The sequence below is a fragment of the Pongo abelii genome, chromosome 7 (genome assembly GCF_028885655.2).
Source record: "Pongo abelii isolate AG06213 chromosome 7, NHGRI_mPonAbe1-v2.0_pri, whole genome shotgun sequence".
NCBI classification, from domain to species: domain Eukaryota; kingdom Metazoa; phylum Chordata; class Mammalia; order Primates; family Hominidae; genus Pongo; species Pongo abelii.
The window spans coordinates 18,964,909-18,980,058 of record NC_071992.2 but is presented as its reverse complement, the minus strand read 5'-3'; the positions used below and the strand labels follow the sequence as shown (position 1 = coordinate 18,980,058).

The 15,150-nt window shown below is 35.1% G+C and overlaps 1 protein-coding gene across 5 annotated transcripts in view; it reads right to left on the bottom strand.

The window, feature by feature from the left end:
• Nucleotides 1-1,152: 1,152 nt before the first annotated feature.
• Nucleotides 1,153-15,150, bottom strand: part of ZDHHC2 (zinc finger DHHC-type palmitoyltransferase 2) — a 71,981-nt gene continuing 57,983 nt past the window's right edge. For 3 of the 5 annotated variants that reach the window (XM_009243556.4, XM_054561232.2, XM_054561230.2), the window contains 3 exons: nt 10,595-10,707; nt 8,681-8,755; nt 1,153-5,695 (listed from right to left, as the gene is read on the bottom strand). In XM_009243556.4, coding sequence (XP_009241831.1) covers nt 8,715-8,755; nt 10,595-10,707 — 154 coding nt within the window. In that variant the 3' untranslated portion in view covers nt 1,153-5,695; nt 8,681-8,714. Of the gene's footprint in view, nt 5,696-8,680; nt 8,756-8,810; nt 9,201-10,594; nt 10,708-15,150 lie in introns of those variants that run through there. The other 2 variants (XM_054561231.2, XM_054561229.2) reach the window with 2 other exon arrangements.

The following is a 15,150-nucleotide window of genomic DNA, read 5'->3' as shown; positions in this document are numbered from 1 at the left end:
ATGCAGTGGCTCCTCTGGGTAGACAACCTGAGGTGGAATCAAATTATGAATGCATATGTTATCTCATGTCTATAAAATAAATGTGTTAGAATTTATAAATAAAGAGATAGGAAAAATACTGATTATTCTGTGTGTCAGTGCTTTGCAGTGAAGGCCAGTTCACACATGCCATTTGCTATGTTGGTGTAATTTATATTAGAGTTTCATTTATAACAATGTTACCTGTCATTTATTTTTCTATTAAGACATAGAAACGTAGGACTGTACACATCCAAGTCCTGCAGAATTTTCATTTCAGGTTTTAAAAGTTAAGAAATGTCACCATAGAGTGAAAATTCCAAGAAAACAAGATTCATGTACATTATCACTAGACAATTTCCATTTGTTTTAAACATTTTCTATAGCATTAGTTACATTTAACGTTTAGTATAAAAGCAATTGAGCAATTTCTCTTTAGAAGTCTATTATTTCATTGCTTTGTAGCCATAGTCTGTAGGTGAATGAACAAGCTACATTTCTCCAAAATTACTCATTTTCTTTTTAAAGATAAACTGGTCAATACTCTACTCTCCTTCCTGGTATGGAGGAATTTTTTGTACATGAGAAGCATTCATGAATATAATCTGCCCTCTTGCTTTATTGTCATAGGAGGGGAAATTCACCGCTTTCACACCCTTCTGTTTTGGCTCTTTCTCCCAAAAGATGAGAATCTTTATGTAGTACCATACCAAGAAATTGGAGTTCTTTAGCTTCAGACTGAGTATCATCATGGCTTCCAAATTGTTAGGAAATACAAGTTTGCAAGACTCCAAGGGGACTTAATATTTTACATCTTACTAGCCATGTCATAGCTTTTAAGTGCTTTTAATGGGGGAACTGTTTCACTCATGCCATATACCTGTTTTGTTTTTTGTAAGTTGTGAGCAGGTGTCTTGTATCACTGCAAAACCCATGTATAATAAAAACTTGTTCTTGAGCTATATGTGTGTATACAGACTTTCCTTCCATTCATTGTAGCCATTCTGGGGCTGTCCTCTACTTCTTGCCTAAGTATATGTTTTTTAAATAACTTCAGCACATTTGCATGCTACTCCAAGATTAGTTTATAATTAAGGTCGCTTTTTAAAGTATTCAGCTTTCACACAGTAAGTGTTTGATTAGTTCATTTAAGATGTTTTTAATAGTACACTTTAGGGAGCCATACATACTGACAGAAAAAGACACAAAATCTAAACTGACAAAATAGGCTTGCTCTCATTAACTGAGAAAAATACAACAGGAGAACTGACGCATTCTGTAGTATCTTTTTAAATTCAGCATCAACAGAATTTTACCTTGAAGCATTATGCGTTTTTTTTCAATTGATTAAGCACCTTTATCCATCAAACAAGCAATATATTAAGTATTAATAATTTCAGGTAGGATTCAGCTCCTTGTACTGTTAAACCTTCCCCGGAAGATGCAACATAAATCATAGGTTGTTTTCATAAACCATAAAGTAGTACTATTTTTCCTGAGCAATAGGGAACTAGCCATAAACCAGGGCTTAAAATAACTTATTAAAAGTTTCCCTTTGGTTTAATTGCTACTCAAATCACTCAGATGATTAGCCTTAACAGACATTTTCCCCCAATTGTAAACAATACAGAAATACTGAATATTGGCTATGAACATCAAAAAGATCTATTTTTGAATATTTTTCACCAGTTTGTTTTTGCCCTCACTTTCCTGCAACAAGAAAGGTCTGCAAATGATTAAAAGTGTCTTCTGTTGGCATTGCCCAGATTATTGTATTTGAACTTTTTGCTGGTATAGGAACAATTCTCAGAGGGTGTTGGTGATTGAGCTATTAGATACCTGGACTGCATCATCATAGTTCTTTGCTCACATTTCAAGGAGACTATTTTGAGGAAGGAAAAAAAATGGGTGCCCTGTTTCAGAGTCTCCTGAAACACTGAACATTGTTCTGGGAGATACTTCATATTCATAGCTGATTCACAGGAGTTTCTTTGAAACAAGCCTACTTGATTCCATCCTTTCAGTGATGTCCACTGTTGACAAGCCAGGGCACTACTACAATAAAAAAATAAATCTTATGGAAAAGAGAAAAGGAAAATGCATGGTTTGCAACATTATAAAGTATAACAATTTCCTGTGTTCTGTAACAAAATAAGATCCTTTGGTAATAAATTCTAAAGGAAATCTGGTGGGGAACAGATTGGTCAGTTGTAAAATCTAGGTTAATGTTGGCTTCTACTTAATGCTTTTCATGGCATTACAAGATCAAATTGCTAACACTTGCAATAAAAAGTAGCCATCTAGGAATTTTTACCAAGGCAAAGTGAGAAAATTCTAGTGGTATCTTTGTAAAAGAGTAACAAATACTTCAGGTATGTAACATAGTCACCTTCCACATATAAGAGGAAATTGGTGCTGAACTGGCTAAGTATGTGGAAAAGAAGTGTAAAACATTTGGGATTAAGCCAGGTGGTTTTCTGCTTTAGAAGAACACGTTTCTGCAGAAAGATATTAAACACGTGTTATTTGTGAAAAATCCACTTGTTGAAATGTCACTTTGGTCAAAATACTCACAGATCAGAATCTGTAGTCTAGGTGTGTGGGTGGGATGGTTGTGCTGGAGGACACCTTCATCATGATTTACAATGTAAACTGCTTTGCATTTACCATTTTCTGAGGTTTGTATCTATGTTTGATCAAAGGTATCAGAACCATCACTTTTACAAACAAGTATTTGACAATATAAATACCGAAGGATACAGTACTACTTAAGAATCAGCCGAGCCCGTTTACGTTATTTCAAAACAGGGAAAATCTGCTAGTTTATAACATAATGGAGTAACACTTTTTTCATATGTTTTCTTGAAGCATGAATCACGATTGCATGCGTAATTTTTTATAAACATGATTTATATCTTTGATTTCCCTAGTTGTTTGTCAACATATGCCATATTTCCAATAGTTGTCTATTGATTACAGTGTACTTGAATTTTATAGTCTAATTGTCCTCAGAATCACTTAACTACTACGAAGTAAATACCTTATCTTCTCACCACCCCTCCCCCAAAGACCTATGTTATGGCCACATTGAAGACATGAATTTTGCCATTAGCAGCTCTAATAAACTATTAGGAAAATTTATGCTTAAAATAATTTACATTGTCAGTGCAAAGGCAATTTCTTATAGACATATAATGAAGGTGATCAACCACTTTATTAGGGTGTATTAGGAGTGAATTCATAGATATGAACTTCATTGAATGCATCATGATTATATTCAGATGCAACTGTTCTTTAATATATCTTTGAAATAACAATCCTCTTCCCTACATAATAGTAAATAACTAACGTATATGAAGCATTGGTACACTATTTTTAATGCAAAATTTCTTAAATCTTGATTCCTATATAGTGAAATCTATAAAAACAAGAAAAATCAAAATTATCAGTTTAATGGACAATAAGGACAGTTGAAGTATGTGTCTTCAAGTTCGAGTTAAGCCATTAAATTTTTAAAAGTAAATACTTACAGGTAAATTTTATATAAATATGTACAAAATGTAGATTTATTTATTTAGCACTTTGTTCACTCAGATAAATTTATGTTGCATATCTAATGAGATATGCAATCATCTCCAAAAATTATAACTCCTATAATTCAAAACAAAACAACTCTTTAAGGTTATTCACTATATGAAAACAGAAAGGGAACAATTACAACAATGAAATTGTTTTAACTTTTTCAAATCTGATTCTAATGTGTATTGACATATATTTAATTATATAAAAGACCGCAGGAAAGGGGCATTAACAGTACTCTAGCAGAGTAAAAGATAAAAATCCCTCTTTTTCCCCTAGCTTCCAGTTTGACAAGAGGGAATACTTAATCGAATCCTGTCCACAAAAACAGCTAACAGTACTGTGCTTTGAAACAAACAAAACAAAACCTGACTTCATATAATTCTTAATACATCCTGTGCTGCTGTTGGTTTTAAGACTTCTAGCAGTAGCTATAGGTTCCAGTCTGGCACTTTAGGTATTTTAAAAAATGACCAAAACGTGCTCTAAAATGAAAGTTAAAATGTTATCCTATTTTCTGAGATTTCTTGAAGCAGATTGTCAGATGAAACTCTTCAGCTTAAAACAAATCTGTAAAAGACTGCAGATTTTTGTATTGTTTGAATTCTTTGAATTGCACTCAAACTATAAAGTGGACTTGGCTGACATTGTTTCTTCCATAAGCACAATTAATATAAAACTATACTTTTAGGAAGGATAAGTAATTGCAATGATCCTTTATTCCATTATCCTCTGGCCTTCTAGTTTATTTTGTGTTGAATGTTTGGTTTAACAAAGATTTTGAAAAGTTTATTACCATTTTCTCTTTGATTAAATACCAATTACTTAGTTGGTCCAGTTTTAAAAGGTAATCTGCTTTAAATTCTCAAAATCAGTACCAAAAAAGCATACAGAGTATTATTCTAATTGTTAACATTTACATAAATTATACTGGACTCAAATAAAAAAAACTTTTTTTAAATAGTGCATACAAGGCACAAGAGCTTATTATATTTACTGAAGCTGAACATTCTGGCATCAACAAACACACCACTTCAGTTTATCTCAAACTAAATTTCCAAACAGCATGCCATTTTAGTTCATGTTGAACTAACTTTCCAAAAGTTGTATGATTTGTATTTAATGATTTGCATAATTTAATTGTAATAGGTGTTTAAGGAAAAATATAGTTTACCTGTCATCATTTTGATGAGATGAGAAAGAAATAATATAGATATCACTGGAGGGTAAATCTATTGACCTATTAGGAATTCTTAAGAGAAATTCAATATTTTTACTATGTTCAACAGGAGAAATAATCTAAAAAGAGATTTTTAGAAAGCCAAACTGACAAAAGAATGTCATAAAACAATCTTCATAATTGCTATCGTAAATTTCCTCCCAATTTAACAAGAAGAGATGAAAATATATTTCTGATGTAATAGAAATGTACTGTATTCTGACAAAAGTATTCCAGCCAACTGCTTTGAGAGCTCAAGCTTCAATGTCCACACTTATTTTCCAGCAGAAAACAAAAGGCTGGAATTAAGTGAGGCAAAAATGGTTGATGATCTTCAACTGCAGGCCACCTGGACTCTGTAATGAATTCATAATTATTACAGTGCACTCAGTCTGAGGCTGGATTCACATTAGAGGAAAAAAAAGAAGTATGGTTTGCCACTTCCACCTTCTTAAAGGTAACAAGTTTTATGAATAACGCTTATCATTATAATGTGACTTGAAATCTCTGAAATCTTAATATCTTAATAGTCTCAATTTTCAGATTCGGAAAATCAGATGATTAATGGAGTTTCTGTGTGATAAACTGTGCTACCCATATATTTGGGTAAAAACTGGTCCTCGGATTTATTCCAAGTTTTTCGGAGAAGATGTTTTCCCCATTGATTAATAAACCAGAACTACTTTTAATATTTAATAGGAATTTGTGTTAGTTGTAACAATGTGTGTACTGGATCCAAAACATGTTATATTTTAAGCAATGGCTTGGAGAGAACTAATCAATTCATATTCTGCATTTCCAGCCAAAGGGACATAGGTGCAACTGACTGGTGGCATCTTCCTGTGGGAAGCCTCTTCCATCCATCTACAGCATTGATACCTTGAAATGAAACAGAAAACATGAAACTACTATGTTAACCATAAACACGCAAAACAAACCAACTCATTTCATAATCTGTTTCGACAGTATCCCTCATTCAAAACTGTTTACTATGCTAGCAGGCTCAAGTAGACGTGTTCTTGAATATGGACCTCTACATCAATACTGCTCAAACTTTAATATGCATATACGAGAGGATCCTATTAAAATGCAAAAAAAAAAAAAATTGCAGACTCTGATTCAGTAGGTCTAGGATAAGGCTTAAGATTCTGCATTTCTATCAATCTTCCAGGTCATGACAATGTTGCTGGTTTGGGGCTACAATGTGAGTGGCAGGGTTCTATGTTGTTAGTTCTGCATTCATCTGAGGCTGGAGTTTAGGAGTGGCAACTGAGTTGGGAAGGACATTTAGGGAAACGATTTTGAAACTTCATGTGCATAGAAGCACAGCTTTGTTTTGTTTTGTTTTGTTTTTTGAGACAGGGCCTCACTCTGTCACCCAGGCTGGAGTGCAGTGATGTGATCTCGATCTCAGCTTACTGCAAATTCCGCCACCCTGGCTCAAGCGATCCTCTCATCCTCCCACCTCAGCCTCCGGAGTGGCTGGCACCACAGGCACATGCCACCACACCCAGCTACTTTTTTTTCTTTTTGTATTTTTGGTAGAGACGGGGTTTCACCATGTTGCTCAGGCTGGTCTTCAACTCCTTAGCTCAAGCAATCTGCTTGCCTTGGCTTCCGTAAGTGCTGAAATTACAAGTGTGAGCCACCATGCCTGGCCAGCATTTTTTATTTATACCATATGATAGGAAAGGTTGGTAAGCTAAATTTAATTTACTTTTTAGTACTAACTATGGGTTTAGGCACATTATAACCATCTGGAAACTGCTGAACAAACAACTATTTTATAAAAACGTGACATCATTTACTATTGTAGTTCAAAAATAGGAGAAAAAATATGAAGTTTTTTTTTTTTAGAGTCTTGCTCTGTCACCCAAACTCCCAGGCTGGAGTGCCATGGCACGATTTCGGCTCACTGCAACCTCTGCCTTCTGGGTTCAAGCAATTCTCCTGCCTCAGCCTCCTGAGTAGGTGGGATTACAGGTGCGCCACACCACACCCGGCCAATTTTTGTATTTTTAGTAGAGATGGGGTTTCGCCTTGTTGGTCAGGCTGGTCTCGAGCTCCTGACATTGTGATCCACCCATCTCAGCTTCCCAAAGTGCTGGGATTACCAGGCGTGAGCCACCGCGCCCAGCCAATATGAAGATATTTAATATAAATTAGGCACATCAATATCAGACTATTATTTGATATAAATACAATTGCAATGAATTGCAAATCTGAGATGTAAAGCAGGAGAAAATTATTTTTAAAAGTCTAGTTTCTATTAGCTACTTTAGGGAAAGTTTAAGAAAACAAAACATGTTACTGCAACTGGTTATATCAATAGAATAGAAAACATTACATCAGAAAATCGGGTATATTTTTAGATCCATAGCGCTGATTCATGCTGCCATTTTGTGGTTATGACTACTAATGTCATATCTGAATTAATAAAATCAAGTTTCTGTCAGATTTTTAATTTCAATGTTTTTATTTTGTCACTTATCCATCAAATGTTGAGAACCTACTATGTGTCTGGCATTGTGCAAGGTGTTGGAGATAAATAACCACAATACTGGTATTGTCAAAATACTGAGAAGTCTCGATGGCTTTTATATAATATTACCATGTAAATATGTAAAACACTTAACACATAGAAAAATTCCTAATAGCACTGACCTTAAAAACAACGGTTATTGCAACTGATGATTTCAAAATATTGAAAAAAAAACCCTGTGAAATTCTATGTTTTACAGAACTATGTTCTGTGTAATATTTTATTTGTGGTATTGGCTAGTGACTCATATTTGCTATAGCTATACTCTAAAATTACATTCATAGTTACATTCTAAAATTATTTTCAGAAATTTAATAATGTCTCTGCTATTTAATCAAATTCAGATGAAGTTTTGACTATTTTAACCAGTTATGGTCAGTCTGACCTATTGTAGCAACAGGTATTCAGAGCTGATCCTGGTCTTCCCAAAATCAGATACTAGTCAGCTGGCAAATTGCCAGGTCAGCATTTTGCTGATAATACCTGGCTAACTTACCAAAACCAGAACAGACAAATAAAAACAGATATCCATGAATTTTGATGCAAATCATTTTGTTTTACAAGTGAATCTCTTGCTTTTCATACTTTAGGATTCTAGATTGCCGTTTTGTAAATAGAGAGTTATCTTGCTATCTTTAATATTCAGCTCTGTAAATTGTTTATTATACAGCTGTTTGTTCCAAAGGGGTTCCTTATTGTAGCTTTTTATTGACTGCAGGCTTACAAACAGATCATATTTTAAAGAAACTGATTTGGAACTGCAGGTTTAAAAAAAAAATAAGGCTTAAAGAAAATGATTTGGAACATCTATTATTTTAAGGTTAACACATGCTATGAGGCCCTACTATGACCCAAAAATGGGAATGACAGTGTGCTAATGAGTACATTAATGAGATATAATTATATTGCACTTCGACTTAGTGTTTCCTAATGGATGGTCAAGGATATGACCACTGTATATTCTGAAAGATGAAGAAAAATTAAAAATTATTATTCTAATTTCCTATAAAATGACAAGATAATTTTTACGTATATTTCAGTATTTTAGGATTGATCCCTATCACTTAATGCATTACTATAAAATGACTTTTGTTCATCAACTTATTTCTATAATTAATCAAGTTAACAGAAATACCAGCTAATACTGAAGCTAGGTCTGTACTCAGAAGCCCCAGCATGGCTAATGCAATCTCACAAGTCAGGTAAAAGATCTTCTATATGAATCACTCACAAATTATTAAAAACGTTTATGGAAACTATTTGCCCTAAGAAAATTAGAAGACTGTTAAAGATATAAAACAATAAAGGGAAAATTATCGTACTTTTATAAAGTATGAATTTATCTTGCTTGAAGAGTTAAGTCTCATTCTCCATGGTTAATGCAGGATTGCTCATACCTTAATGAAAGAACATAAGTTAGCATTTTTGGTTGCTTTTGAACAAATAGGCAGAAACTTGTTATTCATCTATGAATTATGAATCCCTTGGTAGACTTCCAAAGGTGCCTTGTACATAATAAGGGTATGTTTAAGATGGTTATACAGAAACACACACACACCCCTTATATACAGTGTCAGTTACAACCACTATCTCTCTCTCACACACACAAAACACTAAAAACAGAAATATACATCTGAGGAAGTAGAGAAACATAATAATGAAAGATATATCGACCCGCACTGCTCACATCAGCTTACATCAGTGTTTCCAAATTATTCCTCTACCAACCTCATTCTAGTCAAACCAATCTTTGAGCACTTTCTCACCTCATTTTTCTTGCTTCTTTTCCTTCCTATACATCATCCTTTACACTTTAAGTAGTTCTTCATTTCATCCATCCAACTAACAAAAAAATTAATCGAACATGCTGAAGAATTATAATAGCACGTGAAAATCAAGAACACTGCTATGTTAATATAAATTATATAAGATGAAATGTGAATCCCTTCTGGACAAAGAGGAATTCTTTGTTTTTCCACTTCTCAACAATTGACCCCCAAGTATTTATCACTTCTCTGCCTCTAACGAAACCGATGGATTCAAAGAACAAATTGGTGTCATCAACTTTTGTTTAGGCAATGCCTAGTCCTTGCCATAGATTAGAAAGTGAAATGGCATGTTTGAAGGTCGAGAGAGTGACCAAATTATGAATAGTCAAATCATGGGACCCTCTGGGAGGCAAATATATTTCTTAAAAATAAGGCTACTTAAAGCTTATATTTTAGGAGAAGATGACTGATAATATATTAAATAATGACTAGAATATTTAGTCAGGATCATCCATTTGTTTTTCGCTACCACTAAATCCCAGAGGTTTCTTCAAACTCTCATGCTGCCTGACTTTGGTTCACTACACTTTAAAACATTGATGACCGGTTTATTTGAAAAGACTAGAAACGAAGGAGAAAAGGTTAGTAGTCAATCTGAAGATTTTCTGGCTAATAACGCCTTAATCATAGATGTATGGCTTTAACTCCTTTATGTGGACAACACACATATATACACACACATGTATGTATGATCACCCTATTTTGTCTACTCCTTACCAACACCGAGAAATAGGTAGTCTTTTGAAAAGAACGAAGCTAAGTCTAAAAGATGTTAGGTAACGTAACACATATCACACCCTACTAGGAGCCCAAATTAGGATTTTTAAATCAGGTCTAACTTCGAAGTCTTGCTTGTTCCTTGCTAACAAACTACACTGACTGAAGAAAACAAAAGATTAAAATCAACAACAGTAACAAGAGGAATGTGAGTGGGATATGAAGAAATCGCAGGCAGCTGAAGTTATGGTAATTACACAATAACTTTACTTAGACATTTTGAAATTGGACAGAAATCTTGGAGTAAAAGACAGAACTGAATAATTTAAGGTCCTTTTCAGTAGATATTTTTCTATCTTCTATCTGATTTGATTGTAGCTTTTTCATTTTTATACTTTATATTTTGAATTTACTTCTATCATTTTATTTGAGGAATGGGGATAAAGATTTGGTTCTTTAAACAGAAAAAAGGCAATGCAGATCCATCTTTCACAAAATGATTTTCTGCTGCTAACAGGTATTAACGAACCTCATGAATAGTTCTTTGAAAATAACTCTGAATTTAGAATGGAAGTCTGACTCCAAACTAAGAAAATGTCTGTAGGTAATATAATGGATATATTTTTTTAACCACGTTTACCTTCTAAAAATAAAATATATCAAAAGACAGCCAAACAAGCACACCCTTACCAGCTTTGCATTTTCCTGGGTTTATGCTGCTCTCCGTCCAAGACTGAGAATCAGTAAGAAGGTGGCTCTGGGACTCTCTCAATGGCTTTGCAGGAAACTGATGGTTTTCGAGACTGAATAATAATTGAATCATCATCAAAATCATCATAAGCTAATTTTTGATAGTAAAGTTGATTGTTTCTCAATGTATGGAACCAAAACCACTTGCAATGCAAGATGATTGCAGGAGGTACCCAAAATAATGTGGGGAATACAAGAATAAGACATTAAATAGCACTGACTCGTGGTGAGAAAAGTGTTCTCTCTTCAGTCTCTTTTCCTTCTTCTGCTTACAATAAGATGATAATCTCTAACATTGGCAAATCTCCAGAGAATAGTCCTCAGCCCCAGGCTTTAGCAGGTAGTTAGAACTTAATAATAGTATTGTATTATCAATTTTATGTATCTATTTATTTTTGAGGCAGAATCTCACTCGATTGCCCAGGCTGGAGTGCAGAGGTGCAGTCATGGCCTCAACCTCCTTGGCTCAAATCAATCCTTCTCCTTCAGCCTCCCGAGTAGCTGGGACCACACCACCACCCTCAGCTAATTATTTTGTTTTATCTTTTGCTGAGTGGACTCTCTATGTTGCCCAGCCTCATCACAAATGCCTGATCTCAAGTGATCCTCCTGCCTTAGCCTCCCAAAGTGCTAGGATTACATGCATAGGCCACCACACCTGGCCTATTTTTAAAGTTATAGTCTATTTATAGAAAGTTATGCCAGTTTCTCATTTATGAGAGTGGTATAAACTTTGGTTTTAAAAAAAGCATAAGTGCCAATTTAAATACAGAAAAATATTAGTTTTGTAAGTGATATGTGGATAAGGAAGAAAATATGAATGTGATGGTAGGAAGACAAAGTTGAGGAAAAACTGGCCTACAGCTTCTAAAGTGGCCTAAATGGTCTTGAACACAATTTTCTCTATCTTCTTCTGTAAAACTGAAACAACAAGTTTGAGCAAACTATCTTGCAGGAATATAAAAAACATCTGAAATTATCAGGTCTTACAAACCCAATGTTCAGCCTGGGGAATGAGGAGTCTTGTAAGAAGAATTTTCTTTAAAATTTAGGTGGAAATGCCATACATCAACATATTGGATGGCATGAAAAAGTATACATAAAAATATTTCACTTAGGAAACACTACCGGCATATAAACTATTGGTGATGTTTTAGAATGTTCTGAAATAGTAATTGTAACAGCATTCAAAAGAAAAAAAAACTTAAAACTCTTTCAAGAATAATTTCACATATTTGAGTTCAATTATATGTAGTAACTATTATGTTTTTAAAGGATACACAGATATGCTTTTTCTTCTTAATTACCTCATATCTAAAATTTTAGAATATTTCAATTTTGTGCAGCTTTAACAACTACTTATTAAAATTTTGGAGGTAAATCTTAAAAAATAGAAAACAGCATATCTCCACACAGGTTTAAATATATTATATAAAAAATCTTACTGTAATTCTTATTATTCTTCAAGAAGGGGACCATATAATAGGTACAGAAGGCTAACTAGATCCTGGTTTAGGGACTCTGAAGATTCGTTACTGCTAACAAGACTCTAGCAAAGGGCAAGAATCCATTCATTCAACAATATTTATTGAGTGAGTACCTGTCACTTTAATAAACGAAGTCTTTGTTCTTATGGAAATTTCACTGTTATTGAGGAAGAAAAATAAATAATATATATATATGAATGAAATGAGTCAGGTGATAATAACAGCTATAACAATAAAAAAAATCAGGCTGGGCACAGTGGCTCATGCCTGTAATCCCAGCACTTTGGGAGGCTGAGGCAGGTGGCTCACTTGAGGTCAGGAAGTTCGAGACCAGCCTGGCCAACATGGTGAAACCCTATCTCTACTAAAAATACAAAAATTAGCCGGGCATTGTGGTGTACATGTAATTCCAGCTACTGGGGAGGCTGAGGCAATAGAATTGCTTCAACCTGGGAGACAGAGGTTGCAGTGGGCCGAGATCACGTCACTGCACTCCAGACGGGGTGATAGTGTGAGACTCTGTCTCAAAAAAAAAGAAAGAAAAAAAAAATCAGTCTAACAGGAAGTGGCGGAGAAAGTTACTATTTTACAAAGGGTTATCAAAGATTGCATCTAATCTGAAGTTACGCCTGAACAGAATATAAATAAAGAGAAGACACAGCTCACTCAGATCGGAGGAAGAATGTTAAGGAAAGGGAATTAGCAAGGACAAGGCACTACATAAGGAACATGCTTGGTCCATGTGAGGAACAGCAAGATCTGTGTGTCTGAGGATTGTGAGTGAAAGGAAAGTAAAAAAGAATGACATCCAGAAGGCCAAGGTGAGAGGACTGCTTGAGCCCAGGAGTTTGAGGCTGCAGTGAGCTATGATCACACAACTGCACTCCGGCCTGGGCAACAGGCTATTAACAGAGACATTTTACTGTTATAACGGAGACATTATTAACTTGCTTTAATAGAGACAGGAAGACCCTGTCTCCATTAAAAAAAACAAAAAAACAAAACAAAAAAAATGACTGCCTGGGGTCAGATCAGACAGTCTTGTTAAGTGATGGAACAGACATTCATTAGCTTTTATTCCGAGTAAGATGGGAAACTAATAGAGCTTTCAGCAGAAGAGTGACACAATCTGACTTATATTTTGAAGGGAAAATAGATTGGAGTGGGGCAAAAATGTTAGATCAGTTAGGAGACTACTGCAGTAATCCATGGGAGCAGGGATGAGGGCTAGGACCAGGAAAGCTAGATATACTTTAAAGAGATATCTGATAGGATTTGCAAATGGAGTAAATACAAAGTAATTGAAAGAGAGGAATCCAGGATGACCCCACAGTTTCTAGCATGAACACGTGGGAGAATGGAGGCCACTAATACTGATATATGGAAGCATGGAGGAGATTCCGGTTTAGGGTGGTGATGAGGGTACACATGGCTGGGAATCAAATTCAAAGTTCTGCTCTGAACCTGTTTAGTTGGAGGTGATTTTTAGGTGTCCAAGTGGGTATGTCAAGTAGACAGCAAGATATTCAACTCTGGAGTAAAGAAGAGAACAGAACTTGCCACGAAAATTTTATATGGGCTAAACATGGGAGATAGTAGAATTCTGCAGAAGAAAGAGACTTTAGCTGTCTAAATCTGACCTCAACATTCAAAGGAAAGGAAACAGAGGCCTCAAAAGATTACTTAACTTCTTCAAGATCACCTAGTTGGGTAACAGTGTCAGAACTAAGATTTCTCCCATATCTCATGGTGCCCTTAGTGGAAGGAGAAATATTATCTCTAAAGCCAAAATAATTTCTTAAATTATTAAAAAAACACAAAGGGCAAAAAAGTATTATAAACTACTATTGAATTTTGTAAAAGCTTGAAACATATTCTGAATAATTTATTAAAACTAGATTTTTCTGCATTGAGGTATATGAAAAACCATAAACATTTAGCTCTGTGGGATTTTCAAGCCCAAATGCACAAGGCATGATCTAGTAAAAAACTCTGATGCCCTTGAATGTCCCTGTGAAATATATATACCGGGCCCCTTCACTAACTGGTAGGGTCTGGCCTGTACATAGCTCACTCTAGGGATGGGGTGACAAATATGTTTCATCTCTTTTGACAACTTAAAAGGATTTTAAATATAAATTCCATTCAAATTTAATTCCCAATTTAAAAGGGCAGAGGCAGGAGGATCGCTTGATCCTGGGCAGTCATGGCTGCAGTGAGCCATGATCACTCCACTGCACTCCAGCCTGGGTGACAAGTGAGACCCTGTCTCAAAACTAAAACAAAAACAAACAAACAAACAACAACAACAAAAAGAACTTTAGAATGGCTACCAGGAACACTGCCTTGAGGTTTATGGGGTCACTCCAGGCTCCCTAGGAAAAAGTACTGTGATCAATAAGAAATGTTCAATATGGAGTGTTGGTGTGGATACTGTGTATGTGGCACTGCAGCAACTAAGAAAAGCTCTAACATTTAATGAAGAACGATATTATGGTTATGCTTTTGCTACTGGCTTTCATAGAAAAATTAGAGGAATGGTTATACTCAAATCTGTCCCAAAGGTATAAAAACTGGTGTTTCAAACCACTGAAAATTCATACATAGCATTTTAAAAGTTTAAGTAACTTTTCCTTTTGGCAGTTAGTAGCACGTTCAGAATCAAATGTCAGGTCTTTCTGTGGCCATCCTCAAATTCTTGATAGTGTGGAATCAAAACAAACTTAAAGCTGGAGCAAAAGCCTCCAGACAATGAATTTCCAAGACTCTGGCTTCTCTCTCCCAGATAGTCCTTAGAGGTCTTCCAAGGGCACTAAGCCCATAATATACATTAAAATGGAATTGTCAAGAAGGTGTCTGGGGATCCATTTGATCTCCAATTGATCTCCAAAAGCCTCAAGTTTCTTTTTTTTCTTTTTTTTTTTTGAGATGGAGTCTCGCTCTCTCGCCCAGGCTGGAGTGCAGTGGCACAATCTCGGCTCACTGCAAGCTCCGCCTCCCGGGCTGCCT